Source organism: Aphelocoma coerulescens, chromosome 15, assembly GCF_041296385.1.
Source record: "Aphelocoma coerulescens isolate FSJ_1873_10779 chromosome 15, UR_Acoe_1.0, whole genome shotgun sequence".
In the NCBI taxonomy this organism is placed as follows: domain Eukaryota; kingdom Metazoa; phylum Chordata; class Aves; order Passeriformes; family Corvidae; genus Aphelocoma; species Aphelocoma coerulescens.
The window spans coordinates 9,066,744-9,080,199 of NC_091029.1; the positions used below are offsets into that span (position 1 = coordinate 9,066,744).

General features: G+C 58.3%; 1 gene segment (V, D, J or C); it reads right to left on the reverse strand.

Annotated features, from left to right (window-relative positions):
- Nucleotides 1-5,461: 5,461 nt before the first annotated feature.
- LOC138119453 (Ig lambda chain V-1 region-like) lies at nucleotides 5,462-5,976 on the reverse strand. The segment is given in 2 exon segments: nucleotides 5,462-5,766; nucleotides 5,901-5,976. Coding segments are annotated over 2 exon segments (351 nt in total).
- Nucleotides 5,977-13,456: the final 7,480 nt, after the last annotated feature.

Consider the following 13,456-nt stretch of genomic DNA (forward strand, 5'->3'; position numbering starts at 1 on the left):
TGGACCAGGGAATCTGGAGAGGGAGAGGACAGAGGGGAGGACAGGGGGTGAGTAAGTGACCTGGGAACACAGATCTCCCCAGGCAGTGCAACAGGGATAGCACCCCTGTGCTCAGTCCCCAGCTGGGCACAGTGAGTCTGGCCAGGACACCTGCACAAGGGATGAATAACACGGCGAGGAGGGGGCAAGGCCAGCCAGGTGCCAGCTGCTCAGGCAACACAGGATGGGGATGGGTTCAGGCTCCTTGTTGTTGTGGGGTCATAGTGGGACATTGTCCCCGGTCAGGGGCTTCCCTGAGGACCAGAGGTGCTTGGGCTCCTGAACAGGCTGAACATGAGCCCAGTGGGCTGGCACTGAGCAAACACAGCCAATGCAGCCTTAGCCCAGCAGCTCCTCTTGCAGCACAACAGAGCATTCCCTTACCAGCTCTGATCTGCCCCAGCAGCCTCAAGCGTGTGCCCGGAGCTCCTGTGCCCATGGGAAATGTCCCTTCCCAGCTTTGAAGGCAAAGCTTTGGCCCAGCACCCTGGCCCATGGCATGTCCCTAGCTCTCACTGCTGGGGCTACAAGGCTGAGCCCCCTGGGGTGATGTCCAGGGGCTTGTGGCAAAGCAGGGCTGGCAGCTGTGCTGGGAGGCAGCTGGCCCGGCCCCGGGCACCAGCTGAGGAGCACAGAGGGACCTTGGCCCTGGAGCAGTGTGCAGGGACAGGGCTGCTGGGAGGTCATCCCTTCCCCAAATGACAGGGGATGGGCATGCTCCTGGGACTCTAAGAGACAGCTGAGCTGGGAGGCTTTTGTATCACTTCCCCATTGCTCTGTGGCACCGTGCAGCATCACTGCTGCTCTCATAGCCACCACAGAAATAGTCAGCCTCGTCCTCGGCCTGGACCCCAGTGATGGTTAACGTGGCCGTGGAGCCGGACAAGGATCCGGAGAATCGCGAAGGGATGCCCTCGGGTCTCTTGTTGCTATCGTAGATCAGAGCGACAGGAGCACTGCCAGGGACCTTCTGCTGATGCCAGCCATAGCTGCCACTGCTACCAGAGCAGGTGACCCTGAACAGGTCTCCCACATTGGCTGACACCGAGGATGGCTGATTCAGTGATGCTGCCTGGACCAGGGAACCTGGAGAGGGAGAGGAGAGAGGGAAAAAAATGGGGCTCAGTCAGTGTCCCAGGTACACAGACCTGCCGGGGCAGGAGGAGAAGGCTCCTGTTCCCAAGGTCCCCAAGATGCAATGAAGGGGCCCAGAGCAACAGACAGAACCTAAATCATGAGGGTCCTGCAGGGAGAAACAGCAGCAGCAAGAGGAGGCAGAATGCTGGAGTCAGTGCCTCCACCGTGTTGACCAGCACTGCCGTCATTGCTACCACAGAAATAGACAGCCTTGTCCTCGGCCAGGACCCCAGTGATGGTTAACGTGCCCCCGGAGCCAGACTGGGATCCGGAGAATCGCGAGGGGATGCCTGAGGGTCTCCTGTCATTCCAGTAGATCACAGTGACAGGGGCAATGCCTGGGATCTTCTGCTGATGCCAGGCATAGTTGCTGTAGCTACTCCCAGAGCAGGTGAACCTGACAATCTCTCAGGAGCACAGGTCTCCCTGGGCAAGGCTACAGGGAATGCAACGGTCATGGCCAGAACAGACAGGGACATGGTCACAGGCCCATTTCAGGAGCAGAGCCCAGCCCATTGCAGAATGGCTGCACACAGGCAGCTCTGGCAGCACGTGGGGACATGATCATCAGTAGCAAGAGGCTGTGAGGAACACAGCTGCACCAAGAGCTTTGTCGGGACCAGGCCAATGGGCCCCAGCTGCAAAGTCACCTCCTGATCTGTGCGACACCAAAGAGAGGACATTCCCTTCTGTGGCCATGCAGAAGGGACAGGATTCTGCCTCAGCTGCACATCCAGCCAGGAGGGAGAAGGGCCAAAATCTTTCCTCTGGTTTTGGAGTCTGACTCACTTACAGGTACTCATTGTCACCACACACCATAGCTGCCACTGCTGCTGTCAGCACCACCACAGAAACAGACAGCCTTGTCCTCAGCTTGGACCCCAGTGATGGTTAACGTGCCCACATTGCTGGATGTGGATCCAGAGAATCGCAAAGGGATGCCTGAGGGTCTCTTGTCATTGCTGTAGATCACAGTGACAGGGCCACTGCCAGGGACCTTCTGCTGGAACCAGCCATAGCCAAAGCTGCTGCTACTCCTGGAGCAGGTGATCCTGAACATGTCAGCCACATTTGCTGACAGCGAGGATGGCTGACTCACTGCTGCTGCCTGGACCAGGGAACCTGGAGAGGGAGACGGAGAGAGGGGAGGAGATGGGAGTCAGTCAGTGTCCCAGGGGCACAGACCTCCCCAAGGAAGAGGATGAGGCCCCTGTGCCCAAAGGCCCTGTCCAGGCCCAGCAAGTCTGGCCATGGCACCTGAGCTGTGGGCAAGCACTGTGAGGAGGAGAAGGGCCCACGCCATGGTGCAGTCCCACCAGCTGCATGTCCTCAGCCTAATGGGGCTGTGCCTTGAACCCTGGCTGGACTTTGAGCTCCCCACCTGCCCAGGCACAGGCCCTCCATGGATCCGTGGCTCCCAATGTTCCCTGGAGCTCCTGTCCCACTGCTACCCCCACATACTGCAGGCACCTCTGGCCCACCAAAGATCGCTCTGGGCTGCCTGCTCCTTCCCCAGCATGGCTGATGAGCTCTCAGCTGAGCCAGGGACCACCTCGAGCCTGTTCCTGCCCAGTAGGAAAATGGCCTCGCTGCACCAGGAGCTCCTGTGCACAGAGCAGGGGACAGCCCTGCCTGGCCATGGGGACACATCCAGCTGCCCTCGAGCACCCAAGGCTGGTTGGAGATCCTGGTCCCAGGGCACTGTGCTCCCTGGGTGCTGATCAGCAGCAGGGACAGAGCAGCTGGGAAAACCACATCCTGCTTCAGTCGAGGCTGCCACCCTGGGCCTCTCTGAAATGCCACAAGAGAACTGTGGAGCAGAGAAATGGGGCTTTGAAAGGGAATGGGAACCACACCAAGACCAGGAGCTTCAAGGCTCCACAACACTAAGGAAAATCAAGCCCCCGGTTCCTCCAAATTCAAGGTGAGCTGAGGGTCTCCAGCAGCTTTGCAGCAGCCGTGGGTGGAGCTGGGCCGGGGTTTGTAGCAGTCACGAGCACGTAGCACGTCCACTCTTGTCCGGCCAGGGGCAGCCCCTCTGCCTCCTGCCCACAGCACGGCCCACGGCAGCCGCCAAGGAGCCTGCGGGGCTGCTCTGCAGCTCGCTGGCACCCGCTGGCACCCGGCTGGCCACAGCCCCTTTGCCTCCTGCCTGCCCCGTGAGCCTCAGCACTGTGCAGTGGGGCCACACTGACACCGTGTGGGGACCAGAAGGGCCTCAGGGACAGCACTGCAGGAAGCGAGAGCCCAGCCCGGCACAGGACTCTGCCCTCGCTGCCTCTCACCCCTGCCACGCCTTCCACCAGGTCCAGACATTCCTCCAGCCCTGGCCACAACCTTCAGGGTTTCCGTGAGGCACCCTGCCCACGGCAGCCCGTGCTCACAGGGGAGAGCCTCTCACACAGACACCGGGTCCTTTGGCACAGTTGCTGTCACCAGAGATGAGTTGGCATCAGCCCTGAACTGGCAGGGACTGGCAGGGACCAGAATGTCCAGACATCATGACAGGGATTGTCCCAGCTCCTCTGAGCAACCACAGAACAAGACATTTTCAGGGCAAGAACAAGTAGCCACACCACAGCTCTTCACTTCCAGGAGCCATGTCACTTCAGTGTCCTCCAGCAGCGCTGAGGGCCCCTTGGTGCTATCATAGATCACAGTGACAGCAGCACTGCCAGGGACCAGGCATAGCCGATGATACCCTCGGAGCAGGAGATTCTGATGGTTTCTCCAGCATTGGCTGACACTGAGGACGGCTGACTCAGAGATGCTTCCTGGACCAGGGAATGTGGAGAGGGAGAGGGGAAAAAAGAGAGTCAGTCAGTGTCCCAGGACAACCCTCTCTGCACTGCAGGACAGGGCTCCTGTGCCAGAAGGTCCTGATGGAACAGAGGGATCACTGCCCCAGACTGAGCCCAAGGCCTGAGCCCAAGGCCAGGACCCCATGAGGAGACCTGGCTGAGCAAGAGGCTGTGGCTGGCAGGAGCATGAGGTGATGGGGCTGATGACAAAGCAATGCCAGGCACTGCACAGCAGCAGGGTCACCTCCTGCACAGCATGGGGCAAGCAGGAGGCCATTCACAGCCAATGGCCATGGAGTGGGGACACAAAGCTGCCTCAAGCCCACAGCTCTGCTCAGCCCTGAGAGAGAGGGCACAGAGGGTCCATCTTTAACTCCTCTGTTTCCAGAGAGCTGAGCCCCCTGCAGTGATGGTCCCGGAGCTCCTGGCACAGCTGGGCTGGGAGCTGGGCAGGCAGGCAGCTGGCAGGGCCCTGGGCACCAGCCAGGGAGATCAGGAGTAGCTCTGGAGCACAGGGCAGGGACAGGGCTGCTGGGAGGTCATCCCGGCACTTCTTTATTGAGGGTGTGGGCAAACACTGGACAGGCTTCCTAGAGAGCTAGATGATATCCCAGGCCTGCAAGTGTTACACAGGCACTTGGACAATGCCCTACATTTTGGTCATCCCTGAAGTGGCCACGCAGTTAGACTATGTGATCATTGAAGGCCTCTTCCATCTGAAATATTCTACTGAGTTCTATCCTATCTGCTCTCATCCACAAATGACAAGGAAAGGGCTGTAACGATGGAGCTGTGTCACTGGGAACAGCCACATTCACCACAGGGCAGAAAAGGGCAGGGTCGTGCCAGGGACCTGCCCCACCATCAAACAGGGACAGCAGAGACTCCTAATTGGCCCCTGCCATGGCACGAGAACGTCATACCCCTTCTCCATTGCTCCATTTCACCGTGGTAACATTATCACTGCCACTCTTGTAGTTACCACATTAACAGACAGCCTTGTCCTGGGCTTGGAGCCCAGAGATGGGTACTGTACTCATGGAGCTGGACTGGGATCTGGAGAATCGTGAAGGGATGTCCAGTAGTCCCAAGTCATTGTAGTAGATCAAAGTGACAGGGGCACAGCCAGAAAACTTAGGCTGGTACCAGTCACAGCTGCTGCCATCCCTGGAGCAGATGACTTTGATGGCTTGTCCCATCACCAAGTAGAGCTGACAGAGCACTGCCTGGACCAGGGAACCTGGAGAGGGAGAGGATGGAGAAAAGAAGATGGGAGGCAGCCAGTGACCTGGAGCATGGCCCTCTGTGGTCAAGGGAACAGTGAAAGGACAAATCTGCCTGCAGGCAGATGAGACATACATGGGACATGACAGCGCTGCTGTGAGGTCATAACTTCCTCAAATGACAGGGGATGGGCACAGTCCTGGGGCTCCCAGGGATGGCTGAGGCAGGAGGTTTTTGTACCACTTCCCCATTGCTCTGTGTCACTGTGCAGCAGTACTGCTGCTGTCATAGCTACCACAGTAATAGTCACCCTCGTCCTCGGCCTGGACCCCAGTGATGGTTAAAGTGCCCGTGGAGCCGGACTTGGATCCGGAGAATCGCGAAGGGATGCCCTCGGGTCTCTTGTCATTGTAGTAGATCACAGCGACAGGGGCACTGCCAGGGACCTTCTGCTGATGCCAGCTATAGCTGTAGCTGCTACCAGAGCAGGTGATCTTGACCGTCTCTCCCACGTTGGCTGACAGCTCGGACGGCTGCTGAGTAACCGCTGCCTGGACCAGGGAACCTGGAGAGGGAGAGGAGAGAGGGGAGAAGACGGGGATCAGTCAGTGTCCCAGGGGCACAGACCTGCCTGGGCAGCAGGATGGGGCCTCTGTGCCCAAAGGCCCCATCCAGGCACAGTGAGTCTGGCCATGGCACCTGAGCTGTGGGCGAGCACCACGAGGAGAAGAGGGACCCAGGCCATGGTTCAATCCCACCAGCTCAGTGTCCCCGGAATGATGGGGCTGTGCCGTGGACCCTGACTCCCTTTTAAGCCCCTGCCCGCCCAGGACACGTCCCCTGCATGCAAATCCGACCCTGCGGTCACGGCTGGATCCTGCCTGCGCCTCTCTCCGCACATCCCTCCCCGCTCCACACCCAGCCCCTCCACCCCAGATGCAGCAGGGCTTGTCCCCAGGCACAAAGCGGGGACACCTCCCAGCTCTGAGCCTGAAACCCAACAGCACAGACGCCCCTGTCCCCAGACCAGGCTGAGTGGCTGCAGTGCCTAAGGAGAAGGGAGAGCTGGGCACTGGGGCAAGGGCATTCAGGATCACCTGCAGCTCCCAGTGATGGGGCTGGAATAATGCCAAGCTCCACAATTGCCCAACTTATTTTTGGCATTTTTTCCTCCCATGACTGTTCCAGGCCCCTAAAATACCCCCTTGCTCTCCTGCTTTTGTGCCCTGACTCTTCTTCTGACAGCTGAGATCCACCACTCAAGACCAAGATTTTTGCTCTTCCCAGACATCCATACCACAGAACAATGGGAGCAGGCCAGCACCGAGCCCCAGGGTCCAGCAATGCCTCCCCATGAGCTGGTCATGAGCCCAGGGTGCTGGTGCTCAGCAGAGGCAGCCAGAGCTGGGGCAGCCCCTGGTCAGCCCTGCTCTGACTCGGGGCACAGGGATTGTGGCTACCTCTGGCAGTCCCAACCCAGACAAAGAGCGGCTGCACCACAGGAAATTCCCTCTCCCCCAGGACCCTCCCTGTCCCTGACTATGCTGTCCCCAGGGTACTCAGGGCACCAGGAGCCCATCTGGCATGGGGAGGGCAGGGCTGCAGGGTTGTCTCCCTGCGAGCAGCACAGAGGGGACCTGCTGGAGCAGAGCACATGTCCCATGGCAGGAACTGCTACAAAGGCACAGATGCTGCTCCACATTGTGTCTGGGCAGCAGCAAGCAGCACCTGAGAGTGCCCCACTGGAGCAACAGTGGGCTTGTGTCTTTCTTTTCCCATGCTGGGAGTTACCATGGCCCTGAGCACCACTGGTGTTCCAGCCAGAAGAGTGAGAGCCTCCTCCTGCTTCTCCTCCTCCTCTGCCAGCCATGGGTAATGTGGCCATGGAGATGAGTGTGTTCCCAAGTGCTATATATCCCCTCCCAAAATGCCAGGGAACAGGCACAGACCTGGGGCTCTAAGGGGACGCCAGGCTGGGACACCAGGCACAGCCACATTCAGGGCAGGGCAGCAAGGGCAGGCCCATGGTGGGGACCTAATTCCCCATCAAGCAGGCACAGCCGAGACTCCTGCCTGATGTCTGCAATAGCAGGAGGTTTTTGCATCACTTCCCCATTGCTGCATGTCACCGTGGCAGCATCACTGCTGCTGTCCTCACCACCACAGTGATAGACAGCCTCGTCCTCGGCCTGGACCCCAGTGATGGTTAACGTGTTCGAGGAGCCGGATGTGGATCCGGAGAATCGCGAAGGGATGCCCGAGGGTCTGTTGGTGCTGCTGTAGATCACAGTGACAGGGCCACTGCCAGGGACCTTCTGCTGGAACCAGCCATAAGCATTGTTGCTACTCCCGGAGCAGGACAAGGTGTTTTGCTGCGGAGACATGGACACTGGGGACAGCTAAGCCAGAGCCATATGAGAGCCATGGGCTGCAGCAGAAGCTCTCCATGCCCAGCCAGAGTACCCCAGGCTCCCATGTTCTGGCAAATGCCCACACGCTGGCTGAGCTGCCAGGGTGGCTGCAATGCTGCTGGGCCCTGGGCAGGACTCAGGCTGTGGAGCAGATATGTGGCAAAGGTGTTCTTGGGCAGCTCCACGGGCTGCAGCTCCTAACACTGTCCCAGGCTCCTCTGCCCCTCACATGGATATTGGGCAGTGGGGATGAGCGCAGGCAAGGGCTTCTGCAGCACCAGGGCCCAATCACTGGGGACACAGTCATAGAATCATAGAATGGTGTGAGCTGGAAGGGACATTAAAGACCATCTGGTTCAACACCCCTGCAATGGGCAGGGACACCTTTCACTAGACCAGGTTGCTCAAAGCCTCATTCAACTTTGCCTTGAATACTTCCAGGCATGGGCCATCCACAAGTTCTCTGGAAAACCTGCTCCAGTGCCACATCATGCTCAGAGTCACAGCCCTGAGACATGGAACACAAAGGGAAGACATCCAGGAAAGGAAAGGAAAAGTCCCAAGCTGGAGAGGTGGTCATGCCCGGCGGAGTGGAATGAGGCACCAAAACCAGCCTTTTTGACACTCAAAATCTCGCTTGCCTCTGGCTCGGTGTCACCATGAGATCAGCACTGCTGCTGTCAAAGCTACCACAGTAATAGACAACCTCTTCCTCAGCTTGAACACCAGTGATCCTCTGGAGGCAGACACAAAACCCGAGAATCGCAAAGGGATGTCCGAGGGACTCCTGTCATTCCAGTAGATCACAGTGACAGGGGCACTGCCAGGGACCTTCTGCTGGAACCAGCCATACTCATTGCTGCTCCCAGAGCACATAACCCAGACAGTTTGTCCCAGGTAGGCTGGCACCGAGGACGACTGACTGGACCAGGGAGCCTGGAGAGGGAAAGGCAATAAGATGGGGGTGAGCCATTGCCCCAGGAGCACATCCCTGCCCAGGCAGTGCCACAGGGCTCCTGTGCCCAATGGTCCAATGAGGGAGAGGGACCCGGTCATGGCTACAGAAACTTGGGGGAATCAGAGCCCAGGCTGGCCCAGAGCAATGCAGCAGCGGCAGCTTCAGCAGCAGAGCAGCAAGAGGGGTAGTGAAGCAAAAGGTAACAGGGCTGGGGATGAGGCAGTGCCATTCCTATTATAGGGACAGGGGAAAGAGTCACCTCCTGTGTCTTGTCGTGCATGGCCATGTCCTTGGGCAGGGGACAGGGACCTGCCTCAAATCCACTGTCACAGCTTTGTTTGGCCATGAGGAAAAATGGCTCAAAACCTTCCTCTGTTGACACTGGGTTCTGTGCCTCACTTCCCCATTACTCACTGGCTTCTCACCCCCATCAGCACTGCTGCTGTCCCAGTTGCCACAGAAATAGACAGCCTCGTCCTCGACCTGGACCCCAGTGATGGTTAACGTGGCTGAGGAGCCGGATATGGATCCAGAGAACTGTGAAGGGATGCCTGAGGGTCTGTTGCTGCTGCCATAGATCACAGTGACACAGCCCAAGGCATCCCAGCACAGAGGCAGCAGGAGGAGGACATGGTCATCAGTAGCAAGAAGTGATGAGTTTGGGAATGAAGCCACACTGATCTTTGTAGGGATAAGGACAATGACCTTCAGACATGGGGGAGAGCAAGTCAATCTCCAGTTCTGTGGGATAATGAAAGAAGGACATTTGCAGCCATTTCTGTACAGAGGGGACAGGGACCTGCCCCATAGCCAGCCAGGAGGGAGGAGGGCTCTTTTCTTTAGTTTTGGAGTCTGGAAATCTTTGGAATCCTCACTTCCTACTTCTTGTTGTCTCTATACAACATAGCCACCACTGCTGCTGTCAGCACTAACACAGAAATAGACAGCCTCGTCCTCGGCCTGGACCCCAGTGATGGTTAACGTGGCCGTGGAGCCGGACAAGGATCCGGAGAATCGCGAAGGGATGCCCTCGGGTCTCTTGTCATCGCTGTAGATCACAGTGACAGGGCCACTGCCAGAGACCTTCTGCTGATACCAGCCATAGTAGCTGCTGCTACCCCCAGAGCAGGTGATCTTGACAGTCTCTCCCACATTGGCTGACAGCGAGGACGGCTGACTCACTGCTGCTGCCTGGACCAGGGAACCTGGAGAGGGAGAGGACGGAGGGGAAAAGATGAGGCTCAGTCAGTGTCCCAGGAGCACAGACCTGCCTGGGGAGCAAGGTTACACGGAAGGCCACAGTCAGAAGAGAATGGATCCAGATACGGTCACCAGCATATTTGAGGAGTAGAGCCCCGGCCAAGGCATCTCAGCAGAGAAGCAGCCCTGGCAGATGCTGGAGGACCTGGTTAACAGTGGTAGGAGGCAGTGAGGTTGGGAACACAGCTATACCATGAGTTTTGTAGGGACAAGGACAATGGTCCTCAGCCACAAAGTCACCTCCTGTTCTCTAGGCCAAAAAATGGAATTCATAGCCATGGTCGTGCAGAGGAGACAAAAACCTGCCCCAGCCCCACATCCACAACTCTACTTGGTCATGAGAAGGACTGAAAATCTCCATTTTTAATTCCTCTGCACCTCATTTGAAAATCTGTCACTTCACCAGCATAGCTGCTGCTGTCCCTGCTACCACAGAAATAGACAGCCTCGTCCTGGGCTTGGACCCCAGTGATGGTTAACGTGCCCGTGGTGCCGGATGTGGATCCAGAGAATTGTGAAGGGATGCCTGAGGGTCTCCTGTCATTAGCATAGATCACAGTGACAGGGGCACTGCCAGGGATCTTCTGCTGGAACCAGCCATAATAGTTGTTGCTGCTACCAGAGCAGGTGATCCTGACGGTGTCTCCCACACTGGCTGACAGCTCGCACGGCTGAGTCACCCCTGCCTGGACCAGGGAACCTGGAGAGGGAGAGGAGAGAGAGGAGAAGAAGGAGAGAAATCTGAGCCCCAGGAACACAGCTTACCCAGGGCAGCAGGATGTAGCCCTGTGCCCAGAAGCCCTGTCCAGGCACAGTGAGTCTGGCCATGGCACCTGAACTGTGGGCAAGCACCATGAGGAGAAGAGGGACCCAGGCCATGGTTCAATCCCACCAGCTCAGCATCCTCACACTGGTGAGCTGTGCTGTGGACCTTGTATAGCTTTTAAGCAACCACCTGCCTGGGCCATGGATTCTCCATGAAATTTAGACTCATTCCTCAGCAACAGCATTCCCCAGAACCGGCAGTCAGCAGCAACCATCCTGCAGTGTGCCTCAGTCCTGACCAGCACTGCTGTCCTCACCACCACAGAAAGAGACAGCCTCAACCTCAGCCTGGACCCCAGTGATGGTTAACGTGCCCCCAGAGCCGGAGAATCGCGAAGGGATGCCCGAGGGTCTCTTGTCATTGCTGTAGATCACAGTGACAGGGCCACTGCCAGGGACCTTCTGCTGAAACCAGCCATAGCCAAAGCTGCTGCTACTCCCCGAGCAGGTGATCCTGACAGTCTCTCCCACGTTGGCTGACAGCAAGAACAGATGCTAACAGCGCTCTCTTGTCCACGGTATGTGGAAAAGGAGAGAAGAGAGAAGAGTGGAGCCAGTCAGTGTTCCAGGAGCACAGCTCTCCCTGGGCAAGGTTACAGGGAATGCAACAGTCATGGCCAGAACAGACAGGGACATGGTCACAGGCCCATTTCAGGAGCAGAGCCCAGCCCATTGCAGAATGGCTGCACACAGGCAGCTCTGGCAGCACGTGGGGACATGATCATCAGTAGCAAGAGGCTGTGAGGAACACAGCTGCACCAAGAGCTTTGTCGGGACCAGGCCAATGGGCCCCAGCTGCAAAGTCACCTCCTGATCTGTGCGACACCAAAGAGAGGACATTCCCTTCTGTGGCCATGCAGAAGGGACAGGATTCTGCCTCAGCTGCACATCCAGCCAGGAGGGAGAAGGGCCAAAATCTTTCCTCTGGTTTTGGAGTCTGACTCACTTACAGGTACTCATTGTCACCACACACCATAGCTGCCACTGCTGCTGTCAGCACCACCACAGAAACAGACAGCCTTGTCCTCAGCTTGGACCCCAGTGATGGTTAACGTGCCCACATTGCTGGATGTGGATCCAGAGAATCGCAAAGGGATGCCTGAGGGTCTCTTGTCATTGCTGTAGATCACAGTGACAGGGCCACTGCCAGGGACCTTCTGCTGATACCAGGCATAGCCAAAGCTGCTGCTACTCCTGGAGCAGGTGATCCTGAACATGTCAGCCACATTTGCTGACAGCGAGGATGGCTGACTCACTGCTGCTGCCTGGACCAGGGAACCTGGAGAGGGAGAGGAGAGAGGGGAGGAGATGGGAGTCAGTCAGTGTCCCAGGGGCACAGACCTCCCCAAGGAAGAGGATGAGGCCCCTGTGCCCAAAGGCCCTGTCCAGGCCCAGCAAGTCGGGCCATGGCACCTGAGCTGTGGGCAAGCACTGTGAGGAGGAAAAGGGCCCAGGCCATGGTGCAGTCCCACCAGCTGCATGTCCTCACCCTAATGGGGCTGTGCCTTGAACCCTGGCTGGACTTTGAGCTCCCCACCTGCCCAGGCACAGGCCCTCCATGGATCCGTGGCTCCCAATGTTCCCTGGAGCTCCTGTCCCACTGCTACCCCCACATACTGCAGGCACCTCTGGCCCACCAAAGATCGCTCTGGGCTGCCTGCTCCTTCCCCAGCATGGCTGATGAGCTCTCAGCTGAGCCAGGGACCACCTCGAGCCTGTTCCTGCCCAGTAGGAAAATGGCCTCGCTGCACCAGGAGCTCCTGTGCACAGAGCAGGGGACAGCCCTGCCTGGCCATGGGGACACATCCAGCTGCCCTCGAGCACCCAAGGCTGGTTGGAGATCCTGGTCCCAGGGCACTGTGCTCCCTGGGCGCTGATCAGCAGCAGGGACAGAGCAGCTGGGAAAACCACATCCTGCTTCAGTCGAGGCTGCCACCCTGGGCCTCTCTGAAATGCCACAAGAGAACTGTGGAGCAGAGAAATGGGGCTTTGAAAGGGAATGGGAACCACACCAAGACCAGGAGCTTCAAGGCTCCACAACACTAAGGAAAATCAAGCCCCCGGTTCCTCCAAATTCAAGGTGAGCTGAGGGTCTCCAGCAGCTTTGCAGCAGCCGTGGGTGGAGCTGGGCCGGGGTTTGTAGCAGTCACGAGCACGTAGCACGTCCACTCTTGTCCGGCCAGGGGCAGCCCCTCTGCCTCCTGCCCACAGCACGGCCCACGGCAGCCGCCAAGGAGCCTGCGGGGCTGCTCTGCAGCTCGCTGGCACCCGCTGGCACCCGGCTGGCCACAGCCCCTTTGCCTCCTGCCTGCCCCGTGAGCCTCAGCACTGTGCAGTGGGGCCACACTGACACCGTGTGGGGACCAGAAGGGCCTCAGGGACAGCACTGCAGGAAGCGAGAGCCCAGCCCGGCACAGGACTCTGCCCTCGCTGCCTCTCACCCCTGCCACGCCTTCCACCAGGTCCAGACATTCCTCCAGCCCTGGCCACAACCTTCAGGGTTTCCGTGAGGCACCCTGCCCACGGCAGCCCGTGCTCACAGGGGAGAGCCTCTCACACAGACACCGGGTCCTTTGGCACAGTTGCTGTCACCAGAGATGAGTTGGCATCAGCCCTGAACTGGCAGGGACTGGCAGGGACCAGAATGTCCAGACATCATGACAGGGATTGTCCCAGCTCCTCTGAGCAACCACAGAACAAGACATTTTCAGGGCAAGAACAAGTAGCCACACCACAGCTCTTCACTTCCAGGAGCCATGTCACTTCAGTGTCCTCCAGCAGCGCTGAGGGCCCCTTGGTGC